A 27,727-nucleotide genomic window follows, 5' to 3' on the forward strand; every position below is an offset into this window, starting at 1 on the left:
GTTTATTTAATCATAAGAACAACTAGAACATAAATTTCATAATATACTTTATTATTAACGCTTGTATTATATACTGTATATACTGCAGTAAGGTAGATCCACTTTTAAGTCACTATCGGCCTGAAGCGTTCCACTGATAACGGTGATACTCTGTTTAAAGATCTATCTCAAGTGTTGGCATTAAACTAGTGCCAAAATTTTAAAGATACACAAAAAAAATAAATTGCAGGTAAACTTGCATTTGGTGTTTCTGGGTCATTAAGTTGATAACAGCAGCTAGTCGTGTGTTGCTTTTGCCTCTACGCAGTTCAGAAATGCTGTACCGTATGCAGTTCATAATACTTCTTCTGGCAGACTATTACACAGGTCTACCACCCAGGCCGTAAAAAATTACTTCCTTGGCGCGCTTGAGTCCTCTCGTGATGGTGTGTGACATCACCAAAAATTTTATCTTGAATTAAGTTTCTCATCCTTGTCAAGATTTTGAATTTGTCCGAGATTCGCCCAATTGTATATTATCTGAAGAAGTGTCAGTCTACTTGGATAATCGAGATGATATAATTCAGGAATAATCGCCCGCAAACTTGATAATCTGGCTCTATACATTATCATCAGTATCGTTAATGTCAAAGATAAACAGAGTGGGTCCTAGGAGAGATGCTTATGGTACTCCACTGTCAGCAAGAACCTTTACCCTTCCTGTAAAACGTTGCCAGCAGTCGGATGTAAAGTGCAAGTTAATGGTGCAAGTCAAGGGAAGGATGCAGCTGTCGAACCATTAACACGTGACCCCCTCCGGCCCCCTCCCCCACCATCCAGTAACACGTCACCCCTCCTCCCCCCACCATCCAAACACGTCACCCCTCCCTCCCCCACCACTCAGCAACACGTCACCCCTCCCCACCATCCATTAACACGTCACCCCCTCCCCCACCACCCAGTAACACGTCACCCCCTCCCCACCATCCAGTAACACGTCACTCCCCTCCTCCTCCCCCACCATCCAGTAACACGTCACCCCCCCACCATCCAGTCCCCACCATCCAGTAACACGTCACCCCCCTCCCCCACCACCCAGTAACACGTCACCCCCCTCCCCCACCATCCAGTAACACGTCATCCCCCTCTCTCACAATCCCCCAGGGCCAATTTGTGTGTCTGTGTACCATTGTTGTTGTTCCTTGAGAAGACCAATTAGACTGTTAACAGATCTCTTTCCCACGTAAACATCCAAGTATAGAAACCAGACACTTAAAACCTAACCTAACATAACCTAACCTAACTCTTTCTTGATTATCTCTCCCTGCAGCTCCGATGATGAGGTTGGTACTGGATGATGAAAACTACTGGGGAGATGCAGGGCTCGAGCGGGGACGCGGTGGTGTAGGGGTACCAAATGTCGCAAAGGGTGACGGTACTACAGAGGGATACGGTACTACAGAGGGATACGGTACTACAGAGGGAGACGGTACTACACAGATTATAAAAAGCGAAAATATCGTAAAAAAACAGAAGCCAAACATCTTAAAAAATCGCTAAATCTAGCGACAAAAGTAGCTAAATTGGCAATACTGTCTGACCATTACATCTGCCTTGGGTTGGGTACCGCTGTATGACCGTTCACCTCTAACTCTTCCTGTAGCAGAAGGTGACAAGACTATCATATAAAATGTGAGGATCCGACACAGGCTATTGGCCTCTTTTGGTATGGTGGGTTGGGGTAGGTTTTTGGTACAAAATGTGTTGCCAGCTGTTTTTAAAGGTCTCTGATCCCCAGCAGATGGCAGCACACGTAGTAACCCCGCGTCCCCATTGGTCGACGCCTCTGAGGCTTGTTTCAAAACACTGTTGTAAACAACCATTAAGGCGGGAAGAGAGTGTTGCCTTATTAATGGGTTGATTTGACCGAATTAAGGTTGGTGAAATGACAATTTTGTTTTGTTTTTATGTATTTGATTATATAAATAGGTACTAATGAGTAAGTGGCTGGATAACTTTGATATATTCCTTCTATAAGAGGCTGTAGTGGACCCTACAAGGCCTTGTTAAATTTACACTACTCGATGATGTATTTCATTTGTTCATACAATTATAATTTATGTGCAAAATTTAAAACACACTGTTGTCGGGATTTAACATATAGCAGAAGGATTGATTAAAACTATTTTGGTGGTGGTTGGAAGAGGTGATTTGATACAAGAATAAGCTCTGCAAGGAAGACTGGGGGGAGCCTGGAATAAACTTGATAACTATAGCATTGCAGCAAATTACACATGTGTGAAGCTATGTTGAGTTAGGTGTAATAATTTAGGAAAAAAAAATCAAATATAATAATAGCAGTCCTGTTTTTGAACAAATGAGAAGCGTAGAGGTCAGACAAGTGTTGAAGGAAATCAAGTTGGATGGACTCCCTGGTTCCCTTTGAGCACTTTCCTCAGTGGGCACTACTTTACTGTACTTGGATATATATGTGCAATATCTGGAAAACAGTGGACATTATGTCATGAACTGGCTTTTAATACAAGCTGGCTATTTTGTTGTGAAGTTCTTAAAATGAACCAACTAATCCTAACCCAACCTACCTAACCAAACATTACGTGATTATATTCAAGAAGCATCAGTATAAGTATAAATAATAAAACAAAATTAATTTCCAGATGGAATTGTTTGACTTTGTTATTCCTCTGAGTTTAGATTCTCTGCAGGAAGCAACGTCCACCAAGCAGTATGTGGTTACCAACATATCAATCGGTCGAGAAGTACCAAAAAAGATCCAAGGTGAGTTGATAATAATTATTTTACATTATTAGCATGTCTACAATGGAAGTAACTTCTATCAGATCAGTTGAAATTACCCTTCAGTATTTCCTTGTACTACTCAGGTTATTAGTGAACTTTTAAGTCAGTTTAGTCATACGGTTTAGTGACCTTTATTCCTTATTTGAATCAATATATGTTTTGTGCAATAAAGGGTGTGCTTGTTCTGAGAATCCCTCTTACAGTACAACACTTCAACATTCTTTAATTTTTTCATATATTCTGTATACCTATATTTTCCTCATATAATTCTATGTTTTTCAGAAGCACATGTCTTGTTCAGGCAAGATGGACCCAAATTCATTATTAGAGAGCAGTGCTTTGATGCTTTTTATAGTGTCCTTGTCAACTTTGCTTCTGTTGATCAAGAGTTCAAGCACCGCTCATGGGATATACTCGTTAAAGGTTAGTAAAAAAGTAAATGGTGTTTTTGGATACATCCAACATAATGTGGTTTATGCTACAGTACAGTGAACCTTATTGGGTTTCTTCTTAATAATATCTCGTGCATCATTTGAAACAATCATAAAACTTTTGAAATGATTGAAGAATTGGGATTGCAAGGATTTATTTTTATTTTTTGTATTTTTTTGTATTTTTATAGTTTTACACTTGAATTGGAGAAGATGGTTTGGTTAAAAAATTTTAAACATAAAATGAACTGGGACAAATCAGCTACCGTAAGTACAATTGTAAAATCTTTTCACTGAGACATTCCTTTGCCAAAGACTGAAGGTATTTGAAGTGGTGGAAGTTATATGATGCAGGAACAGCTCTCTGGGCCAAATATTTCCATAGAGTACTAGTTCAAGGTATTAATTAGTTTGGGTTGCCAGAGGCTCTGTGAAATAATGTTTAAACAGGAAACTCATGGGTTCTCCCAGATGTCCATGTAGGTTGATTGTAGGTACTTGGTTGTGTCTTTGTTGACTGTAGCTCACCAGAACACTTGACTATGAAGGTACTGTAACTGTAGAATATGTATAAAAAAAATGAACTTTGCAAAGAGGCTAATTTTCTTCTTTAGTTATGATTCTGATGAGATAGGGACACATGCATTTCATTCAGTGTGACTGTTTACATAATTATGTCCTTGTGTGAACTCAGTAATGACCAGCATGTCACATATTATTTTGGCAGAAATACTGTATACTGTAACAGAATATAACCTCCATTTTGTACTCCTTAGCCATGGCAAAAATGACTGCAGAACTTGCACTGGTGCTTGATGAGCGAGATATGTCTAGCAGTGAGAAGCTCCGCTGGTTGAATATTCTAAAGATGAACACTTATTTAGCCTGTAACCTCACCGAGGCTTTTGAAAATGACTACAACAAGCCAACCACAGACACACTGTTACTTGGCAAGGTAGGCAATAATTAAATGGAAAATATTTAAGAAAGTAGTCAGTGTTTATATCCTGTTAATTCTTCCCACTGCTGCATGCCTTCTATCCTAAGGGTTGTTTATTTTCTATTTTTAATTTCTTTTTACTCTTATTTTTTCGCTCCCTAGACCGCGTTGTGGGTCAATGACCTGTGCCCGGGTGGGCACAGGACCTACTTTCACTTTACAAATACAATAGTTGATTAGTCAATCCATATGGTATTGGCTACACATTAAGAGGTGTTAAATTACACTTTTCAGTTATTAGTGGTGAATGTGAAGATAGGTAAAATGTTTATGAAATCTTCTATGTGTTTGTATGAAGGGTGAGATACCTGTACTGTATATAGTTATCAACCAGTGTTGATTGATTGGTTTTTCTTCCTTTATATTTCATTTGAAAGACAATGAGATTTATTACATGTACTGTACTACAGTTTTGGTTATACAGTATAGATGTTAACTTTATATGATACAATTGTATGTTACAAAATGTTGCTCATTTTTTTATGCCTCATCCTGTAGTTTAATATTCAGGAAAACTGTAATAAATTTTGTGTTGGTGAAGTCAATAAATATACTATCTGTCTATTTTTGAATTGACAGTTTTATCTGATGGAAATCTTTGGGGGCAATGATTTTGAAGAGGAATACAGGTACCATACTGTACAGTGGCAGAACACTTCTTGTACTTCAGCTTGGAAAAAATGAATGAATGCAAATAATAAAGAGTTTTTGTTGTTCTTGATTTCAGTCTTTGTGCACTTTTGTGGGAAAACTTCACAGGAGTGGGATAAAATTTAGTTTATAAAGAGTATTGTATATCTGTGCACTTGCGATATTTGTAAGAAAATATAATATATTTTTAAAATTTTCAGGGGCGTAAGAAGACGGCAAAAAATTCAGAGACTGGTACAGACTGGGAAGAAGAGAGAACTCGCATGTTAGTACAGCTCTTCTCTGTTCTGCAGTATCCATTGCAACGTTTGTGGGACCCACCTGTCATAGAGGAAGATTTTGTGAAGTGAGTTATTTATTAAGCTTTACAGTGGAGTCGCAGTAAACAGATTGTTCATTATTAATTACAATGTAAATAACAGAAATAATTAGTTAGGCATGAAGAAGTAATGACCTGTTTATATAAAAAAAGAACTAAATAAATAAAACTAAACTTAAAGTTATGATGATGCACAATTTCAATGAGACTGATGATGGATGTTACTACATATCCACATTGTATCCACTACAGATCCACTTTATCTCCACTACACACCCACATAGTCATTAAGGCTTATATAATAGTCACAGATTTTATGATTTCATATACAGTATCATAGTAGGTTGATGACATGTAAAACATTGATTTTATCACTAGTCTCAATTACTCCATCACTTCACCTTTGTGGAATCTGTCTTACAGATTGGGATGCTTCCTCTTACTCAGGAACTTGTTAAATCACTTTTGTTTTCTTCTAGATATGGCTGGATATAAAAAGATAGCAAAATATGCTTAGTTAAAATTTAATAAGCTCATAAATACCATGTGATTTTCCATATTAATTCTTTCACAGTTTAATTGCCAACTGCTGTTACAAGATCATTGAATCTCCGAGTATGAACTTGGCACGCACCAAACCCACACGTGATTCCATCTTTCAAATAATTGGTACGCTGATCAACAAGTTTAACCATGGTCTTGCTTGCGCCCTCAAACTTATGCAGGTTTGTAAAGATACTAAAGTGTTAACAGCTACAAACTTAGTGTAAAGAATAGAAATGAGTTACTAGCCTTTGGTATTGGACATCACTTGCCTTATTTTTACTCCTGCCCTGAAGCAGATCTTGTGATCATTTTGTTTACATTGATATGTAAGAAAATGTCTTAAAGTGTAGGGAGAATGATTCTGATGAAACTTGTTAGTGTATTGAGAGTTAATCAAGAGAGGAATAGCTGAATTTTTACTTTGAGGTATTACTAACCGTAGATCATTGATCTGTCCCCAAAATAAATACCAGTACAGAGTAGTTCTTTTTGGACTAACAGTCATTTTTTTCGAGCCTCAGTATTGACTTTGTCACTATGGGAGACATACATGCTTTGACCTTGTGATCCCCTCAACCCTATCATGCCTCCAGTACTGCTAAAAAGCAGACTTAACTTGTGTTTCTTTATGCTAATGCACCACATTGCAGCTACTATGAATTTCAATGCAGTCCTTGTTATAATTACTCTTATTTTGCCCTCATTAACATTCACTGTCCACACAATAAAACTCCTTAAGGGTGGTTTTTTTTTTTTTCCAATAAGCCATTAATTATTATTATTACACACACATGTTTCTGCTAATGTTTATATCAGATGAAATTATAATCTTCCCCTACAGTTGCTTCAACACTTTGAGCATATGGTGACTCCAGCTGCTCAGGGAGTAATTCTTCTAGTTGAGTCCTTTGGCATAAAATCAGTGGTGGCTGAACTAGTACGGGAAATATGCAAAGTGGATGTTAGAGATTTGGTGAAGGATACCTCAGGCCTTCGCAACTTTACTCAGTTTCTTGTAGAGGTTGCTGATAAATGCCCTCAGGTGGTTATGCCATCACTTAGCCTGTTAATTAATTTTCTGGATGAAGAGGTGAGTAAGAATGTGGCTTGTTATCTCTTTTTGATGCTTTGCTCACTTGTTTGTAATATCCATTCATAATAATGCTCACTCTCCACATACTAATTATAGTGTCCTTTAGTCCAGCAATGATATTTGGTAAAAACAGTTTTGTATATAGTGTTAATATTATACAGGTACAGTATATGCTAATATATCTCACTCCTTTCTGCTTGTAGGCAAATACTATGCGGAGTTGTGTGTTGTCTATCCTTGGGTCTGTTGTCTTGAAAGCACTTAGTATAGTAGACCTGGATGACAAGAACAAAGGTCTGCGAGATCAGTGCCTGGACCACCTAGAAGACCACATTCATGATGTCAATGCCTTTGTCCGCACCAAAGTAAGTGGATAATACTGTAGTGATAGCTATTTCATTGTAGATACTGTATACAGTGGTCCCTCGGTTAACGAAAAGGTTCGATTAGCAAAATTTCGGTTAACGAATTACCTCCCGTAAGGATCTTCAATTCGGTTAACGAACAAAACTTCGATTAACGAAATCCTTACGAACAACACGTTTTGTTGTGAGCATCAGCTGATCGGCTAGTCTGCCAATTCAGTAATCTGTTCATGTTTACATTCGTTTCCAGTGGAGTAAATATCAAGAAAGTTGTGCTCTTTAATATTTTTGCATCTTTTATCTTAAGATTATTAGTCATTTTAAAATTTTGTTAACATATTGATATTATATGCAGTACAGGGAGCTAGTTTTTTGTGCGCCCATCAGCCACTTGACTTACCCACTAGGCGTCAGTTTGGCTTTGTTTACAGTGGAGTGAACATCGATTTTGTTGGTCTTGAATATTTTTGCATTTTTACATTAAAATTATTGGTCATTCTGAAATTTAGTTAAAATATTGATAATATATAGCACAATGCAGTGTTGATTTAGATAAAATAATCTTAAATTACACCTAGTGAACAAAAAAATTTATTGGTGAAATGACTGCATCAAGCATGGGTCCCCTGAAAGGTGATTTCTCCTCCCTCCCCACTTTCTTCTCTTCTCCCTTCTCCTCCACCCCCACTTCTAATTCCCATCATCATTATCAACCAGGAACCTTCTGCATACACACCTCAAAGTAAGTGTACTTTAAGCATTTTTTTTTTTACTTTGTATGTACTTTTCTGTGAGCTGGGACCAATTACCCAATATCCCATTGAAACAATGGATACGGTTAACGAAATTTTCGGTTTACGAACGACTCTTTGGAACGAATTGTGTTCGTTAACCGAGGGACCACTGTACTGTATTCCTTTTTGTCACAACCTTTTAAGTACAGGTAACTCAGAAATTGTGAAAATTTGAGAAGTATATGTTCAGTTTTTTTAGCATACACTTTGAGTTTCAGGTGATACTATATACAGTATTTTATTGTAAGAATAAATTAAAGCAATTGTCATATATCCACTCTCAATTTTAAACATACATATGAGTAATGGTTTCATCTTGTGCAGAATAATGTCTTTAATTTTAGTGCAAATTATTGAAGACTATTAGCTTAAGGAAGTTCCTGGCTTGGAAGGAAGCCTATGAGAGGGAGCTTTTTTATCAAAGCTGGAAGACTTAGCTTTTTGAATGAGAAAGCTAAAGTGCTGTTTACATATTGACACACTGAATATGGGATCCACCAGTTTCATTGCACTTTTAGTGTACAGTCCACATAGTAATACAGTACAGGGGTACTAATTGTTGATGAACAGGTTAAGACCATTGTAAATTACCGAAGACTGTTTTAGTTGAAAAAAGTATACATCTTGCAGTCAGGCAAACTACAGTGACAGCTCTTTATACTGGAACTTATCCTATTGCAGGCTATCCCATATGATAATTAATCTAGTAAAGTAACATATTGCTACACAGCAACAATAAGATTGAATGAATTACACAAATAAAAAGAGAACTGTACTATATGTGTGTGCTCCTTTTCTTGGCCATTTTGCATTATACGGTACTGTACTGGGAAATGGTTCAGAAAAGTGAAAAATACACTATTTTCTTGTTTGTTCTTACTTTATTTTTCATGCAGGTTCTTCAAATATGGAATGAATTAATAACAGAAAAGTCAGTTCCTTTACGGAGACAGCACCACGTACTGAAGCTGGTACTGGGACGCTTACAGGACAAGTCCTCTACTGTACGAAAAAATGCAGTGCAGTTATTGACAGCATTTGTCAAAGGAAACCCATTTGCTGCAAAGGTAAGTTATTCAAACCTTAAAATTTTCATAGCTAAAGGTGTTTGACCCATCTGCTGTGGCTTGTGGTAAATTTGTTATGCACCATATGCACAATTTTCATAAAAATTTTCTTAAAAAACGTGTATATTAATCCTAGAGAATTAAAAATATTCACTCAGGTTAATGGGAAATAAAAGAATAGATCATTTATCTGGTTTTGTTTAGCTGTGGTGAAGAGCTCCTGTACTACATGAAGTGGATGGTTCTGGGTCATTAGGAGATGAAGACAAACATACTTCTTTCATGACGAATATATATGAACTGAAGCATGGCTAGGAGTGTAAATGGAACCTAGATTCCTATGGGACTCAAAACTTGCAGACAGATAACCAAAAAATCCCTACAATTCTTCAGTATTTAATCTATCATATTTATATTGTGATATTTTAAGGGATAATAACATTTCTGTGTTAATATCTGATAATTTCTGCACTTGGAGAAGGAAAAATTGGATTGTGAAAAAGAAAAAGAGTAAAAAATTTCAGACATCCTCTGCCTCGCTGAGTAACGTCAGGCAGTGAGAATGGGTTTACATCACCGGTGTATTTCACAAGCTAATTTTGATAAATAACCCGAGGGAACTGTATGAGTAAAGTGTAGAGGAAAACATTAAAGTTAAGTTGGGATGATAAGAGGAGGTGATATGGTATAACATTTCAATTCTTATCTCTCTATTCCTGGTTTCTCTTGTGGTTTTATGTAATTCTCATGATATCATTTCTACCTGTTGTAACATTTAAAAATAGCTTTTTCTGATTTTAATTTTCTTCTCTCACTGACTTGTTTACACTCTTGTTTACCAGAATCAAGAGCAACACTTCTGTCATGTGTGATTCCTTGCTTCTGATCACCTTTATGTTCATGAGGTGTAAGTTATTTATGAATGTATAAAATTTATTTCAGTTGCCCCTAGCAGATCTAGAATCTCAGTATGAGCAGGAGTTAAAGCAGCTTCAAGAAATGGTTCCTGGCGTTACCTTTGACTCTTCAGGGGAGATGACGTCACCAGTGGAGAAGACAGTTACTTCTCGTGAATTATGGAGTGCAATCCTACCTGAAGTAGTTGCTGTAATTCTTGAAATTGTGAATGAAGGTTTGTTACTATTTTGTCTAGATAGTTGCATAAGCTTTGCTTTTCAAGCAATATGTATATTGTACAGTATGCCTAGTTGAAGCTGTAGCATGTTGATTATACACAGTTATTATACAAGGTAGATGTTGGACACTACAGTACTTGTATCAAGAAGATGCTTGTTAATTTTTTTGTCAGTGACATGCTGTACCATTACCTTGTGTGTGGAAATAAATTGTATTTCTCACAAGAATAGCAAAGGAAGAATTAAGAAGAGAAGGGAAGCTCAAGAGAAAAGTGGAAATTTAGTCTGTTTTTCACGATTATGTAACGTGATTTACTTTATAATCACGGTTTCATTATGAGAAGACAAGTTTGTTTATGACGAAGGCCGAGTTGGTAAGGCATTTTGTGTCTTACAGATAGAACAGATGAAGATGATGATGATGAGGACTGCCTGGAGGAAGGTATATCTCTTAATGAGGCTGTGTCTGAGGTAGCCATGGCACTCAAATCTAATAAGATCCACCGTGCAGTGAAGCTTCTGGAAGGTGCACTTGAAACTTTCCATGGATGTGAAATATTTGGGTAAGGGCAGATATTGTGTGTGTGGTAGTTGGGTATCAGTTTATAAAATTCCTAATACAGAACTTGATGCATGGATGTTTTAATTTGAAGATAATGTAAAAAAATATACAAAAGGTTTAGTCAGAGACATACATTCTCTGGTAAAAAAAAGTTTATTTGCCACAGTGAATTGTTCTGGTTTGAAGTACAGTATGAGATCAGTAATATCTCTCTCCCTCCCTCCCAAGTTAAGGATAAAGTTCAGGAAGGTGTACAGTATTTATTTGGTTACCTCAAAGAAAAAATACCTTATTATTATGATTAAGTTGAAATTGGTAATTTACTTGGATGTATGGTAAGGGTGGGAGGTAGAATAGTGATAGCATATACAGTATGAAGAGAATGCATATAGGCTTTAAAGTGACGGAGAAGGGTACCAATGGAATGACAAGGAATACGAATAACTGTAAGAATTATAGGGCAATGAGCCTTTCAAGTACTGTTTATAGTCTCGGGGAAAATGTTTGGTGCAGTAGTTATTACGAGAGTCAGAAAGCTTAAAAAAGGGAGATCAGCGCAGGGTTAAGAAGAAGGAGCATTATGTATTGCTTTGAAAAAATTTGTCTTCTTCCTTCTCTGTTTGTGACTCAGGTATGACCCAAATGAGAACTATAAAGCCATGTATGAAAAGGTCACGGATGATGAGCTGAATGAATATCAAACCCGCCACCTCGTAGTCTTGAGGCGCATTTTTACGGCAGCCGAAGAAATGGAAAGAAAGAAGAAAGAATCTGAAAATGGTGAGGAGACAGTGGATGTAGATGAAGAAAATAAGGAAGAAGTTGAAGAAACAGAGAAAGAAAAGGAGAAAAAAGCTGAAATAACAAAACAGAAACTTCTTGTATTATATCTGAAGGTAAGTCTTCTCTACATTTGTGTCTTCTTAATGTTAGGGCCAGCTTGAATTCACCCAGTAAACAGCCAAAATGGTGTGTCTACTCTGTGAGTGCTTTAACAGTTGGCACCATTTATGATGCTTGCTATAATTATTATTAGTGTTGTTATTATTATTATTTTTTTTTTAGTTGTCTCTGTCTTGCTATCGTGGGTCCAAATTTGTTCTTTTTGACGCAAATTTTCGCCTGTTTTCATCTTTTTATCCTCATGACTGTAATTATCTTCATATTTTCTCTTAAATTGATAGACTTATCCATTATAACTTTTTATGGTACAGATTTAGTATCTTTTTCACTGGAATCTTTGCATTTCAAACCTCCATAAACTTCCTTGAGGAAAGTCACAATTTATACTGGCAGTACACTATAGGCAATGTAGCGCCTCACAGAAGATTCATCAACACATGAACTAACGTGAAATGTATGGTTGCCTTGCTACCTGTGAACAGACAAAACATCTGTAAAGCAGTGACTGTTATATTCCTCACGCTTGTGTCATTCCAGACATTATAGTATCAAATACTGTCAGATTACAGCACTCCTCTGCAATTGGTATTATGGCTTTTCTAAAGAAAACAAAGACTTTGTTAACATAAATAATTCCTGAGACTAAATGTAATCAACACTCATCATTAAATTTTGGCAGAGTTTGTTGTGTTGGTTAATACTACTGTTGCCTCACTCTCACTGCATATCCTTCTGTATCACTTGTATTTTCACATCCAATCTAAAGATTTTCTTGGTCACCTTTGCTGCTTTATCAAGACAAACTGTCGTCTGTTTTCCATACATGATGTGCCTAAAATTTCTGCCTAACACATGTAGGAGATTGTAAAAAGGAGAGCGTTTAGAGAATGAACCAACATGATTTTGGCCCTGATTGGCTTAGAGGATGTAAACAAATATGGTTGTGGACATGTTCATTGGTTCTTTTATGTTTGGTGGATGTTTTCTTTAATTTTTGGCTTTTTAGTGGTACATATACAACATACTTTCTACCGCACCTGTACAGTATACATTAGTGAGATCTAATCACTGTAAATCAATTTCACCTCAATAGTATCTGTGAGAGCCAAACATTATACATGCATCAATGTCACTGATAAAGGTCCAGTATTTGTACAGTGTTATATCCCTGCAATTAACAAACTTTTTATCGTTTTAACAGGACTCTGTTGGCTTTGCAAAATTGATTCACAAAGGGCTCCCAGTTGTGTGCCAGTTGCTGGGCAGCAAGCTTGTCTCTGATGTCTTGGAAGCTGTATCATTTTTTGTCACAGGTAAGCAAAAGTGAAAGTAAAGAGTTAGTGGGGTCATCTTGCTAGTGTAGGTTACCCAGTGCCTTAATCATATTTACATGGTGCTTTAATAAGGCCTCCTGTCAGCCTATACAGTACTGCATTATGGACGGTTCACCTAGAGCTTATAACTTTTGATATTCATTGTTTTTATTATCATTGCTGCTCTCTGATCAAATGCAAAAGTGGGTCACAGGCCTAATGACATATTAGGGACTGCAGATACAGCTCTTGCAGTTCTTTATGACTGGAACTGCCCCTGACCACTTTCACTTCCCCAACTTTAAAGTTAGGTATCCATTCACATCTTGAAGGACTGGGGATGCCCTAAACATGAACTAGTGACCCTTTGGGTGTGGGGCAAATATTATTTCCATTTGTCTGCCACACTCGGCATAACATTCGAATTTAGAGTATCTTTTGGTTAATGAGGTGAGTGGTTTAAGACAATTTATAATTTTGAGTGCATTACTAAGTTCCTTAATTTTTTGTTATTCTTCTTAGTGGCTTGTATATGTGTTTTCCCCAAGGCCAAACACATGACCAATTGCTGAGGCAGGCACCCCTGCCTTCATCAGCTCATCTCAACTTTTCTAACTTTGTTTCTTATGCTTCACTGATGGATAAATAGAGGAATTAGCAGATGCACTCAAAAGTTGCGTAGATGATATGGCACCAATCAACATTAATGGCAAGTCCACGCGCCCTACAAGATGAGTTGAGAGTAGCGTAAGTTTGCAAACAACAATACGTAGATGATGTGACACTAAGTGAGGGCGTGCACAAGCTGTCTCTCATGGCTGCTCACTGCCTAACCCGCTCCCATAAGGCCTTAGTCACATGATTGTGAATTTTTCTCACATAAAACAAGAGAGTAAAAGAAATAGATTCTTCTCATTAAGTGAAGTCACATTCAGTGAAGGACACCACCTGTACTTCCCTGAGATTGCAACTGACACTTTTATATGTTTCTTCATTAATGTAATGATTATAAAAATCTAGTTATTAATGATTCCTGGAAAGTAGGAGAATAGATTATTTAATTTATTTACAGCCTTTGAGTTTGGTCTTCTGAATGCCATGACTGGGGTTCGACGAATGCTGGCCTTGGTGTGGAGCAAGGAGCCGAGTATCAAGTCCGCTGTGGTTGAGGCTTATCAGCGTCTTTACATTAATATTGAAGCTGCCAATGAAAGGTAAGATGAAATATCACTCTCTGTTTCTCCTAAACTGGGAATGGAAAAATAGAATATAGAAGTAGATTATTGCAATGAAGAAGAGTTGAAAGTTTCCTGTGGGCCCTAGTGAATGAAAAAAAAAGTAGAAAATGTGCCACAAACCTTAAAGGGGGTCAATGTTTCAACCCTTTTGTTTGGGTGGGAGTTAAAGTTTCCAAAGTAATGAGAAGAGTAGAAATGAATGGCGTCCTCTTGGACTTTAAATTTTTTTCAACATATTAAAATAGATTGGGATCAGGCAAAACTGTTAAATAATTGATGATCCAATTCAAAGAAAATCCCCACTTCTGTTAAAAGAATAGTAGGCACTTGAATGGAGTATGAACTGTGAATCAATGATTTACTCAACTGTGTAAGAATTTGAAAAGCAATTTAATCAATTTCTTCCTTTCTAGAGCACAGGCCCTACAAATAGTTAAAAATTTGTCTTCACTCATTACTGGAGCTACTCTGGGTGAACGTACGTCAATGGAAGAGATTATATCTCAGTTTGTGAACTCGGGTAAGTCTGATCCGTTAAAATTTGCCAGGTGATGAACACTAGAATTATTGTTTTTAACCTATTGGTAGATTAATTAGTCTCTTGCTTATAGTAAGGGTAGGGTCCAGAGAGACTATGAGGGGAATGTAGGGGAGATTTAGAGTGTGGAGAAACTATACCAGTGGATAAAATTAACAGCAGAGCACAGGGTTAAGAAAACTTTACTTACCAAAATGCTGTTACTGAATGAATCTCAAAGTTTGTGTAGTAGAAGAGGGCTACTACTGAGTGTGAACAAAAGTGGCTCAAATGAAATAGAGAGAATATGGAGTTAAGAAATAAAACGTGGAAGTAAGAGAAGTGTCAGGCAGAGAGTGAATCAAGGTGTAGTAGGAACATATTGGAGGAATGGGAAGTGAATGATTGGTAAAAGAGTACTTTTCAGAGGGAGAAGGTAAGATCAAGAAAAAGGTGGAAATATGCACCTGAAATAGGGAGGGTGGACATCTAAGAAGAAACAAGTGTGTGTGTGAGCGAGTAAAGAGTGACATGGAGTGGTTTTATTTTATTTAGCAAGTGTGTTTGGTTTGGTAGAGTGGAACAGCTCATTAAGGAGAGGATGGGTGAGGGGATAAGGGGAACAAAGTGGACAAAGGCGGTATTGTAGAGTTACCTGGAGGTTTAATTGAATTTTTGATTAATATTTTGGGAATCTGGAACATAACTCTCTTTTCACTATAGGCACAAATGATATACAATCCACAGGGCCTGTAGGAATGTAAACCTCACAGAATAGATGGGAAATAATATATATTGTCTTATTTACAAAAAAACCTTTCTTACAGGTGATATCACTAAAGAGTGTGTGACACTACTCTGGGAGCGCTTTACAAAGACCTTACCTGACACTACTGATGATGATGCTCAATCAGCACTTGTACTCCTTGCTATGTGTGCAAAGTAGGTTTCTTTATTCTTCATATCAAACAACCAGTAAAAATTATGACAATTATATTGGGATTATTGTTACTTATGTGTGACTGTAAATTAAGATATTTATGTTAGAACATTTCTTAGGCCACAATTTGTTTTATACTTATGTGCTTATCATTAGAGATATTTTAAGAAATACTGTATATATTGCTTCAGTGGTTTATAATTATACTCCTGTCAAGGAATCGGAATTGCATACAGTAATCTTGGACAAAAAACGTGTTATGAAATCAATGTTACACATAGTAGCTACCATTTCTTCCAGCTTATAAGGTTCACAATAATGGCTCATGATGTATTTATACAAAACCCTGTACTGTACATTGATTTGTAGTTGACAGTCATGTATTTTCTTTTCAGCTCAGAAGTTAGCATCATCACCAGTAACATAAATGTCTTGCTGAACTCTGGTTTAGGGGAGCGAGGCGAGCGAGATTTTCTACTGGTGAAGGAGACTTGTACTGCATTGCTCAAACTGGCTGTCACTAAACCTAAGACAGACTCACGTACTGCACCAAACCTAAGACAGACTCACGTACTGCACCATTTCGGTAAAGCCATCCAGTATTCTTATGACCTTTTTATCAGAAATGTTTGTTTATAGAATAACATTTTTATCTTTTCCACAATTTTTGAGGTGGTATTGCCTAGATATGAAGAATTTTTTAAGCCATCAACATAATCTGCTTTTGAATTTGAATTTTCTATGTTCCAGATAAGTTTATGGTTAGAATAGAATATTGATTGAATTTTATGGCATGGTGGAATTAGTGAAGAAAGGTTTGTTGAGATGCTATTGGCTATGAGCAGGATGTAGGTGTACAGGGTTTGGTAGTAGCAGTAGTGGGGCAGATACCTTGAGTAAAGTGATATTGCCAACATCATGGGAGGGAAAGGTGTAAAAAATATATTAAGGAGAGAATGGGAGAGGGGATACAGAGAGTCATAGGTCAGCTTGGAAGTCAGTCCTGTAATATTCTTCACAACCTTAGTATGATTGACTTACTTTTTTCTTTGTTATGGTCACATCAAAGGTTACAGATCTAAATTTTGGATACACTGTAACCACAATTTGGATATTGTCTGTTTTATTGTACTCGTGTTGATACATGTTGATTAATTTTTGTCATTCACTTGCAGGTTGGAAAGTGACCATGAAATTTTTGAGCGGCTCAGCAAGATCCTTGTCAGTGGCTTAACAATTCTTCTTGACCGCCAATATTCTCCTATGGCTGTAGAGGCTGTATCAACTATATACTCAGTAAGTTCTTCACCGGCTGTTTATGAAATTTTAATCGCCTGATTTTTGTTATAGTCTGTAGCTACTGTTACAGCACTATTGGGGTGCAGTTGTCAAGTGGGTACAGCACTTCCCTCCAGACCTAAAGGTCATTAGTTCATGCCCAGGGCACCCCCAGTTCACCTAGCTGTGAATGGGTACCTAACTTTACAATTAGGGAAAGTAAAGTAAAGTTGTTTCAGTGTAGTGCCAGCCACATTACTTCCTTGTTTAAAAAAGAAAAAAGAAAAAAAAAAGCCTAGTATAGTTTATGTTGAATCTGCCCTGCCACTGATGGAACCCATTTTAAAATTTATGGTAGTAATAGTGAATGATTGAGAACAGTTGAAAGGAGATTGTGTGCTTGCACTTAATTCTGTTTATTTAAATGATCTATAAAAAAAGGTTGTTTCTGGTGTTTGGTAGCTGCCTATCTTATTTCTTTACTTATGTCACTGTCACTATGCTTGGGAGGGTCATCATAGTCTCCTGAATCAGATATAATGGTGTCAATTTCCTCCTGTGTGGGGCACCACAGAGGAGTGGATGTAATATGTCTTGACCCAGTCATTGTCTAGCCAATACTATTGGACAAGAAGCCTACACTGCATTTGAGCAGTTGCTAGAAAGCGCCACAAAGATGCCCAGCAAAAACAAAGCATGGTAAGTTAAAGTGGGCCCATGAAAAATATAATGCAACTGTTGCAAGATATGTACTGTATACTAAAGTGTGCTGGGACCCTCCACACAGCACTTGTCATGGGATATGTCGACAAAGGGTTTCATTCATGAAATATTATCTAATCATTCAAGATCCCATTTATGATATCTGAACTTTTGTGTGTATTTTGTCATTTAAATTTTCATTGTGCCAACAATATGCATGTTTATTGTGGTAATGTATATGTGGGGTTTTCTGAAAATATTGAATAAACATTATGGAATTCAGGTTAGTTAGTTTGATGCCATTTGAAACAGCATAAATATTCTCTTTATTTACAGCTTGCAGAGCATCCAGACATAATATGTGGAAAGATCATACAGGAGATGAGCAGAGTGATGTTGGAACTTTCCAGTGAAGAAACTGAATCAGAAAGTGTTACTACATCACAGGTGAGAATGCTGCTATTGTTTTTAACTTTATTTGTTAACCATATCCCACTGCCAGATGTTGAAAGCCTCATAAGAAAGATATTAGAAGCTACTTATTGTCCTCCTTCATGGTGATTGGGACTAAATGGTTAAAGACTTTCCATAATTAATATACTTTCCTCATTAATCAGATGAAAACCAATTTTATTAGCGAGTTACTTTTTTTATTTAGATCTTTCATTACAAGTCCTGTATCTGTTGAAAATTTAATATATGATAACTTCCAGACCAACACTTTTCAAGTGCCTGTTGGAGTGCTGTCCCGATTTTTTGTTGTTGTCGGACACGTGGCCTTGCAGCAGCTAATTCATCTTGATACGTTTGTCTTCTCTGAATTAAAGCGCAGGAATTTTCTCAGAGATGAAATGGAGACAGAAAGGAAAAATAAAAGGAAAAGAAAGAACAGAAGAAGGTCTCAAGCAACATCTGCAACTGAAGCATCCAAAGGGGTAGGTGAAACTTTGTAATGTATGTGTGACTATGAACCTTCAGTTATGTCTCTGATAATCACAATACTCACAGAATGTATTGCTTCTGAAGTTAGGCAACTAACTGTAATATATAATGTTTGCTCCATCTTCACTTTAGTAATTCCTTTGAAAGATAGCTGCCTAAAGGTACACCAGGACATACCCTGGTTCACTTGACTCAAACCCATTGGTAATAGACTTAATTCTCAAAAAAAATTTCCTCACATCGTCCTTGCCTCTAGATTATCAATGGTCATCTATTGTTTTTGGGGGAATGTGGTTTTTAGTTGAAGGGGGGGGGGGTCATATGACAACTAACCTCTTCCATCATCAATCTTTGCTGGCTTGGAATTATGTAAGTTGCCTGCTGACATCTTATTTACTGTAAATGGTGGATTGGTGCCTGAAATCATATTTTATAGCAGAGGGAATGAGACCAGAGACTTGTTTCCCCTCTCTTATTTTGTTGCGGTACAGGGTCATCATGAACTGCAAAGGCTGAACAGTCTTACATCTGTAAGAGAGTAATTTGGAATGAGGGATGAACTAGACTTAGTTTCGGGTTGGTGCTTTGGAAGTCTGGCATGGTTTTAGAATTGACCATCAGGTTAGGAGTTCATACATTGCTTCAATCCAGGTTTAATGATCAAGAAGTCATTTACAATACTTTTACTTTGATTTTTAGGCATTTTAACCTGTAACAAGGCTGCTTCAAGCTCTGTGATGAGGGCAGGCAATGAAAGAGTTCTATTGTGTAGACCGCTCATTTCCTACCTTTGAGTATAAAATGGGAGTTCTGCTCCATCTCTCCATTCATTAATAATAGCTTAACCCCTTGTGTATGGGCTCTTCTCTGCTAAATAAAATTGTCTGGTGGTAGCCAAATAAAATATTAGAATTGTCATCTCCATAGTGAAGGGATTAGTAGAGATATAGTTTACTAAGCCCTTGTGTTTGGAGTTCTCTATGTACTGGATAAAATTGTCTGGCAGTAGCCATATGAAATATTAAAAGTGGCATCATCATAGCAAAGGGGTTCATTGTATCAGATCAACATAACAAAATTCATCTTGGACTTAACTTTCCTTTTGTTTTTCAGGGATCACAGGATGGAGATATAGATGAAGAAATGGGACTTACAGGTGCTGTGGCGGATGATATGGAAGCTGAATATGTTCGTTCAATATGTGAGACTGAGATCATCACTGGAGACAATCTCCTAGTTGCACTCAGGTAATTTACTGTATATTGATGATTGATATACACATGATGAGATGGTTCCATTACATTGATCCATTGCCGGGGATTATATAATTTTCAGAGGATCCTTTTGCCATTATCAATAAGGAGCCTAATGATTTTTGGATCACTTATGAAAGGCAAGATCTTGTTAACATTGCCACAGCAGATCGAGAAAGTGTTGTACTATTAATATATACAGTATATTTTTTCTTATTTAATAACTTTTTTGTCTTACAGGCCAATGATTTGGGCAGTGTGTTGTAACCCAAGCAAGTACAGTGATCCCGAGTTACGGACAACAGCAACACTAGCATTAGCCAAATTTATGATGGCTTCATCAGATGCTTGTGAAGAAAATTTACAGGTAAAGTATGTCACAAAACATTTGCATAGAACACACATGGCTGCTGGATGTTTTCCCATCTAGAATTAGAGGGGCAGCTTATTGACTATGTCCATCCTTGGCTAAAATAAACTATAGAAGTTGGAAACAAATATTCATAGCAAATTTCAGATGTGTGTTAAAGTCTGTGGAGGTGCATTTCAAGAGGATGACTGTATAATTCTTAAAGGGGAAAAGCCTTATCTCAAATTATGGCCTAAGGTGGTCATCTCATCTTGTTTCTTCTACCCCCACTTATCCTGGGTCACACAGCAGTTAACTTGTTACTGTATTTATTTATTTAATTTTTTTATATATAATTTTCACATATGCAATATCCACTTCAACAAGAACTTCATAATAAAATCACTTATGGAACCAAATGTTTGGGTTTTACTGTCATCTGCAAGCACGAGATCAAAGATAAGGCACTTAATTCCTCCTAATTTAGACAGTGGGGCTCCCAGTTTAGATGTTCATGAGTATTGTCGGTGTTATTTACATAGCATACCACATTTCAACTCTATCCCAAAAACTGTGGCTGTTCATAGCAAATACAGTAGAAAGAAAAGTAAATGTTTTTAAAGAGGTTTCACCTTTGGGGATGGGAAGGGCTGGCCACTGGGGCTGGTCCCTGCAAATTACAGCCTTTGGGACACTTCTGGAGCATGTGCATCATGCCAAATTTCAGCTATATATTTAAAAAATGTAGCTATGCATAGAAAATGGATAGAGACACACTATTCTTTATGTTTATAGATTTTGTGAAACAGTGCAGAAGTTAATTCAGGGGGAACAACCAGCATTAACCACTAATTATAAACAAAGGACACTAAGAAGACATGAATGACTATGAATTATCTTCACAGCTACTGTTCACTATCTTGGAGAAATCAGAAGAACCTGTGATTCGTGCCAACACCATCATAGCAGCAGGTGATCTGTCCTTTAGGTTCCCCAGTGAGTTGGAACCATGGACCCCACATCTTTATGCCAGGTATAGTACATTCTTTATCATAGTTTAACACTGTTTATCATCTGAAGTAAAAGGATCCAAATGGAAACTTAGATATAAGCATGTCACCACTATTGTTTCATGCTAATTTCATAATGTAAAATTTTCTCACCCTCCAATTTTTAAACAACCGTACTGTACATATATTTAGTGAGAGAGAATAAATTTATTTAGATATACTGTGAACTTCACAATGTGAAAAGGAGAAAACACCATTAATTATATTTAATTTTATAATTCTATGTGGTCATATGTTTGTGTTTCTTGACAGCAGTTAGTGGAGTCCCACCCTCTGGGTCCAACTCCAAGGCAGTAGACAACAGAAAGGATTAGTGCATGCCTCCTGGCATGACACAGATCTCAGAATTTTAGATGGTATGCATGTTCTTCATTTTGTTGAATCATGCATATTGATAAAAAAACCTTTTTTTTTTTACAGATTACGTGATGATTCTCCAAAAGTACGTCAGAACACATTGACCATCCTTACTCACCTCATCTTGAATGACATGATTAAAGTGAAGGGACAGATATCTGACATTGCTCTCTGCATTAATGATGAAGACCCTCGTATATCAGGTAAGAATGTCTTTTGAGTACAGTACAGTAAAGTACAGTACTTAAGATTTTTATTAAAAAGGCAGGGAAGTGGAACAAAAGTTGTACTGAGTTTGTGTGAGTGTGAAAGCAAGATTTGTAACCAGGGAAGAAAATGTCCATTTTTCTGTTTCTGGTAAGGCAGTCAGAATGAATAACTGCAAGTGAGAGTAGAGTTTGTGTAGCTTTTGGTTGTAGACACCTTGGCAATGGTGGGAAAGGGTTAGCATGAGTTGAAAATAATTATGGTATACAAGAAAATTTGACATAATGATATATAGTGAGCCTGATTAGTAAGTTGTGTATTTGAAAGTGTAACCGAACTGTATAGCAATGTTGGAAAAACGTTTGTGAATTTAGGATCATTTTGAATTTTTATTGGATATAATGTCTCCGTTTCTATGTATATCACATCCTCATGTTTTCTTTCATCTTTAACATATAATTTTTTTTTTAATTTGCAGGTCTAGCTAGCCTCTTCTTTAATGAACTTGCAAGAAAAGGCAATGCTTTGTATAATGTGTTGCCTGACATTATTTCTCGTCTGTCTGACGCTGAACTAGGAATAAAAGAACAGCACTTCCGTACAATCATTGGGTAAGATTATAAAATATTACTTGATGTTTTTTTAATAAACTATTTAAGGTTGATTCTGGGAAGCATGCTTATTTGTTTGTCTATTCATCTATTCATGTGTATGGGATTATCACTTACTGAATTAAAAAAACATGAGTGTGCACTAGAACTGCATATTATGACTATGGTTGTTTGTTTTGTATATGGATTATGTAGCATGTAAGAATAGAATAGGTCATTGTAGAGTGTGGTTATTGTATTACTTTAATATAATTTAACTTAAATCCAAAGTCAACACTAAAGAATAGATTTTAATTTCATATTGCCATAAAAGCATTGGTAAAAGTACCTATTTTTACAGCAGTCAAAATTTTAGCATAAAATCTCCCCCATTCTAGGCATGAATTTGATCTGTTGGTTTAGTAACATTTTTCCTGAAAAGAATATTAAGTTGTATAACTTCTTGCTGTCTTTTCAGATATATTTTTTCTTTGATTCAAAAAGACAAGCAGCAAGAGAATCTGGTTGAGAAACTATGCCACCGATTCCAAGCCACAATCAACACACGACAATGGAGGGACATTGCTTACTGTCTCTCTCTTTTGCAGTTTAGGTAAGTAGCTGTCATCATCATTTTACAGCCATTTTCCACACTTGTGTAGGTGAAACACAAGTACCGTTATTAATATCAGTTTGCATGTATTTATTAACCTGAGGAGAACATTATACTGTAGTAGATTCCCATGAAACAGAAAAGGGTCCTTGCTTATTAATGGTATAAAGTTCACTTATCTCGTTTAGATGGTCTCCATGATTTGCATTGCACACAATATTTCCTTCTCTCTTTCCAGTATCATCTGTACATGTATTTTTATTTGTTTTTTACAGTGAAAAAAGTGTTAGAAAACTCGGTGAAAACTTCACCTGTTATGCTGACAAGCTACATGAGAGTGAAGTGTATGAATTCTTTTTGAGTATTTTGGCAAATGCTCAGAAGCAAGCAAAACCTGAAGCCAAATCATTGATAGAAGAGTTAGAGGGGCGTATACAACAGAGCCATGAGAAAGGAGTGGAAGATGAAAATGTTGTGCATAAAGCTTCTAATGCCAGGTCAAAGTTCAAGAAACCCCGTATTACTGGTAAGGAAATTGTCAAATTTTCTTTTATAACTCACACAAAGAATTGGTCTACTCATATACTGTCAGACCCTGCCCAGATCTTCCCTCACATTTCTGTACATGTTTAAAAAGTTCGAAAAATTCTACCAACACATCGAGAAAGTCACTTACGGTGTATGCACTCTGAACACACCACAGTATGGAGTAGAGACAGGACCACGCTCTCCCATCCATTATAGCTCTGTTTAGTTAAGGAACGGTGCATGTGAAAATTGCTCTGTCTATATTTTTTGAAAAAATTTTGTAAATTTTTTTTGGGGGTGTGAATGTTCTGGGATATACCTTAAGTCACACTGCTACCACACCAAAATTACCATAAGCCTTTGATTTATTTTGATGGTTTTCTCATATAAATGGTACTTGTAGTTAAAACCAACTTTATTTGATAAATTAAGTACTATTGTAAAAAAATAAAAAAAAATTAGGAATCTTATTAAATGAACGATGTTCTTGCTTATTAAGACCTCTATCTCCTAAGCAATAATTTCTGTTCTCATCTGTAATTACTCTTCAATTCCAGCATGCGATAGGATATAATAATTTAAGGTAAGAAACTGAGAAATTATTAGAATATTCTTAGAGCTATTGATACCATCTATGAGTTCTGTAGTATGGCAGTGATGACTTATTATTGTTATTATTATTGATTTTCCTATTACTTTTGTTACAGTATATGTATCACTCGTCAGTTTCCTTGTTACAGCCTTCATGATGGTGATACAGGAGAAAACGTTGAGATTTAATTGCTCCCCCCCCCTCTTTCTGTTCCTGTACATGTATCTGTCATTCCAAATATTTCTTTTCCATCCTTCTGCTATATAAAAATGAATAAGAAGGCTGAAGTTTTGAGGAAGGGGTTAATTAAATGAGCCTTTGAAAACAATAGTAAAAAAACTTCTACTTGTTAATGAAATCTAAAAGGGGTAACTTTTTTCCCAGCAGCAACAGCAAAGAGTAGGAGAAGGAGGTATAAAAGCAGTTCAAGTGAAGAGGAAGAGGAGGAAGATGTTCGTGATCAACTGCACCCTGTTCATAGAGAATTCAAAGGTGGGCATTATAGTTTATTTATCCATATCTCTTACATTTGAGTGTTTTTAGCATTGCCTCAAGGGTTAATGTGAGTGACAGTCATTTTCACACACTCAGTTGTAGAACATTATGTAGCAACACATGGTTAATGTAGCAATCACATCATGCAAACAGTTTGAACTGACCACCATCCAAGTTAGATTAGGTGAGGTGAGTGTGTTTGTTTGTGGAAGCTTGGAGGAGTATTTTTAAGTGAGACAGTGAGGTGCTGCCAGCTACCAGATGTATGAGAATTTGATAATTGACCAAAATAATTAGTACCTCTGGAAATTTCTACTTATGGTAGTTACATTTCTCTTGTTTTCAGTTCTTGTATTTGAATAGTTTAGCCATCCTCGTTCGTGGTCTCGACAACGTCATTGATGTGTATACAGTATATCAACTTCACTCTCTCTTGTGTTAATTTTGCCTTATATAATGATGGGTACTATCTTTATTTAAGTGAAATATTTTAATCTCAAAGAATTTGATTATTTCCTTTTACATTACAGCAACAGAGAGAAACTTGAGGAGGTCATCTAGAAGATCCCAATAATTAGGTAACTTATCTATAAAAGCATCTGAAAGAAATTAATAAATAGATAAGGAAATGAAAGTTCCAGTTGCAGTAGCTAATACAGTATAGTAAAACAGTACCTGCAGACATGCCAAGACTACTGCACCATCCCAGCCTCTGAAAATCATTTGCGCCCTTTAAGGTCAGCAAAGCAAAAATAAAAGCTGTTTGTAGGTTGAGTTGGTATAGAGTATTACAGAGGTAATTAATAGCTATGTACAGTAATATGAAAAGCATGAATGGTTATGTTTTGCTTAATTCTATCAAGGATTAATTTTTGGGTGGAAGTGAGTGATAGTACCGTACTGTGTATTAGAAATATGACAGCTTTGCTTCATAACGTGTAAACAGCACCAATGAAATGTTTTTCCTGCAAATAAGATTTTGAATAATGTGAACATGAACAACAAATTAGTTTACTGTAAATTATAAAATATTCTTTAAAATGAAGAGTTGAGGTTTTGAAGCACTGTACCTGTACTGTACAGTATAATGAAAGGAACTTGTTTTAGACTTAAGTATTCATAATATTAGATGTAGAATATATAGTTTTTAGTAAAAGAAATATTTAGTAATACTGTACAGTATAAGATTTTAAGTGAAAGAATATTTAAGAGTGGTGCAGTTAAGAGCTATGGAAGAAATTTAATGAGGGATTTTTTCAGTGAGGATAGTATACATAACTCAAATCAGTTTAAGGAGGGAATAAAGTGAGTGATGGGGCACAGTTATTTATATGAGTATGGATATATGTGACAGTGTTTTAGGATTATGAAGATGAGGATGTCATGAATAAAGCTATATAAGATTTATTGGATATACTATATAGTACAATAATATAATTAATAGGAAACCAAAAATAAGAATTCCAATTACAATAAACCTACTTCTCTATGCTGACCCTAAAGGTGTTTTTAATATATGCAGCTTGTAGAGAAGCCAACTCATGCTGCATGATTGTGCAATTTCTAGTTTTCACTCTTCAGCCACGCAAAATGTACAGAGAGCATATTTATGAGCTGATTAAATATGTACCCCAAACTAAAAATATGAGCAAAGCACACTCACTGATAAAGTACAAGTATTTCATTATATCAACACCACCACCAGAAGGCTGAAAGCCAGAAGTGGAAGATTGATGCTGGAATCCCCTTTCTTGGGTCCCGAATTAGGCAGTTCATACTAAATTAGCAAATGGCGGATTAGCTTGGAATAAATAATGGTGGTCAGTATCCCTGGCATATTGTATGTTGATGTGCAGGCATGGCTCTACAAAGACCTGTCAACCACTGTTACACTAAATCCCCCACATTTGAAGCAGATGTTTGATGAGGGACTGGGTGGGTTTGTGTTAGGATTTAGAACCCACCCAGTTAGCAATCTTGAATTATAACAGCTGCCTGGGTATGGACTCCACCAGATTTTTATTTTGTGTGTGTGTCCATCTTTCTTTCCTTCCTTCCTGCCCCCTCTCGCAAATCATTTTCCACTATTTTGGAGGGTGGCCAGAATCGAGTAAACATTCTCTCTCTTAATTTTCTGTCCCTAATTTACTCTAGCTGTAACTGATATGTTCTGCTGTGGTATTTATTTTCCATAATAAAGGCTCAAAGGTGATATGTTGTACTGTATTTATGAGGTACATCACTGAAGCTTCACACAACCTAGCATCACTGTTAACAATCCCTCCATGTGTTTATTCACACATTTTGTGTATTGACCAGTTAGCCTTGAATTTGTGGTGTACAATGCTGTATGGTTTTTTTTAGATAAAATAGAGCAAATGTGAGGATGAATGTTATAAATATAGCGGGACAACTCTATATGGTAAAACCTCCATTTACCGGACCTCAATGTAACAGGTATAGTCCATTATATTGAGGTTTCACATCCTATGGACCTCAATATAACATATTACACCCCATATAGTCCATTAAATAGAGGTCTCACTGTAATAGAGGCCTTGAATTTTAGTCGATTAATGTATGTAAAGAGAAGGTGCATTAATGATTTATCTTTTCATTTAAGAAATATAACTTTTTAAAACATCAAATTTTGAAATTAGTCTTGCCAAATATAACGAGAAATTGGTACAGTAGTTTTATTGATTGTTACATTGTATAAATTGTTTTATAGTAGAGATCGTGATTATAGGTCAAATGCCGCACGCCCTTATCTATGTTATATTACTGTATAACATTTAATGTAAGGAAAGCAGCAAAATTTGGCACTATCCACCTAAGATCATTAAATCATTATAACAGTACAAGTACTGGATACAAAAATAAAAGATAATTTTCTTTTCCTTAATATTTTTAGTTCAGTAGTTGTATTTCTGTGAAAGATTGGTTTCCATTTGTAGGGTCTTGTGTGCTTGAAATAGTAATAGCCATCTGTCTGTATGCAAGGAATAAATAAATTATATATCATCACTATTTTTTACTTGTTTCCTGTAGGTTATCCTCTTCATATGTGATTGGCA

At 36.2% G+C, this 27,727-nt stretch overlaps 1 protein-coding gene across 1 annotated transcript; it reads left to right on the forward strand.

The window, feature by feature from the left end:
* The first annotated feature begins 1,100 nt into the window (after window positions 1-1,100).
* On the forward strand, window positions 1,101-27,677 carry LOC121856603 (condensin complex subunit 1-like). Its single transcript, XM_042352235.1, has 29 exons — window positions 1,101-1,915; window positions 2,658-2,778; window positions 3,082-3,222; window positions 4,007-4,185; window positions 5,082-5,227; window positions 5,775-5,925; window positions 6,588-6,836; window positions 7,043-7,204; window positions 8,895-9,065; window positions 10,008-10,197; window positions 10,599-10,764; window positions 11,395-11,659; window positions 12,868-12,979; window positions 14,052-14,193; window positions 14,631-14,737; window positions 15,562-15,676; window positions 16,070-16,222; window positions 16,841-16,970; window positions 17,991-18,101; window positions 18,368-18,589; window positions 19,710-19,843; window positions 20,090-20,216; window positions 21,104-21,231; window positions 21,689-21,828; window positions 22,311-22,443; window positions 22,901-23,035; window positions 23,311-23,561; window positions 24,540-24,647; window positions 25,181-27,677. Exons 2-29 carry the CDS (start codon window positions 2,658-2,660, stop codon window positions 25,222-25,224), a joined length of 4,233 nt encoding a protein of 1,410 aa, XP_042208169.1. The 5' UTR covers window positions 1,101-1,915; the 3' UTR covers window positions 25,225-27,677.
* The last annotated feature ends 50 nt before the right edge of the window (window positions 27,678-27,727 follow it).

This window comes from Homarus americanus, unplaced genomic scaffold, assembly GCF_018991925.1.
Source record: "Homarus americanus isolate GMGI-L3 unplaced genomic scaffold, GMGI_Hamer_2.0 scaffold26591, whole genome shotgun sequence".
Lineage (NCBI taxonomy): Eukaryota > Metazoa > Arthropoda > Malacostraca > Decapoda > Nephropidae > Homarus > Homarus americanus.

What these genes read in the sequence shown, in the direction of transcription:
- LOC121856603 (XM_042352235.1), top strand. Translation starts at nt 2,658, where the DNA reads ATGGAATTGTTTGACTTTGTTATTCCTCTGAGTTTAGATTCTCTGCAG. An exon ending in AGTACCAAAAAAGATCCAAG is followed by an intron (nt 2,779 to 3,081) that starts GTGAGTTGATAA and finishes TATGTTTTTCAG; the next exon opens with AAGCACATGTCTTGTTCAGG. An exon ending in CAACTGAAGCATCCAAAGGG is followed by an intron (nt 18,590 to 19,709) that starts GTAGGTGAAACT and finishes TTTGTTTTTCAG; the next exon opens with GGATCACAGGATGGAGATAT.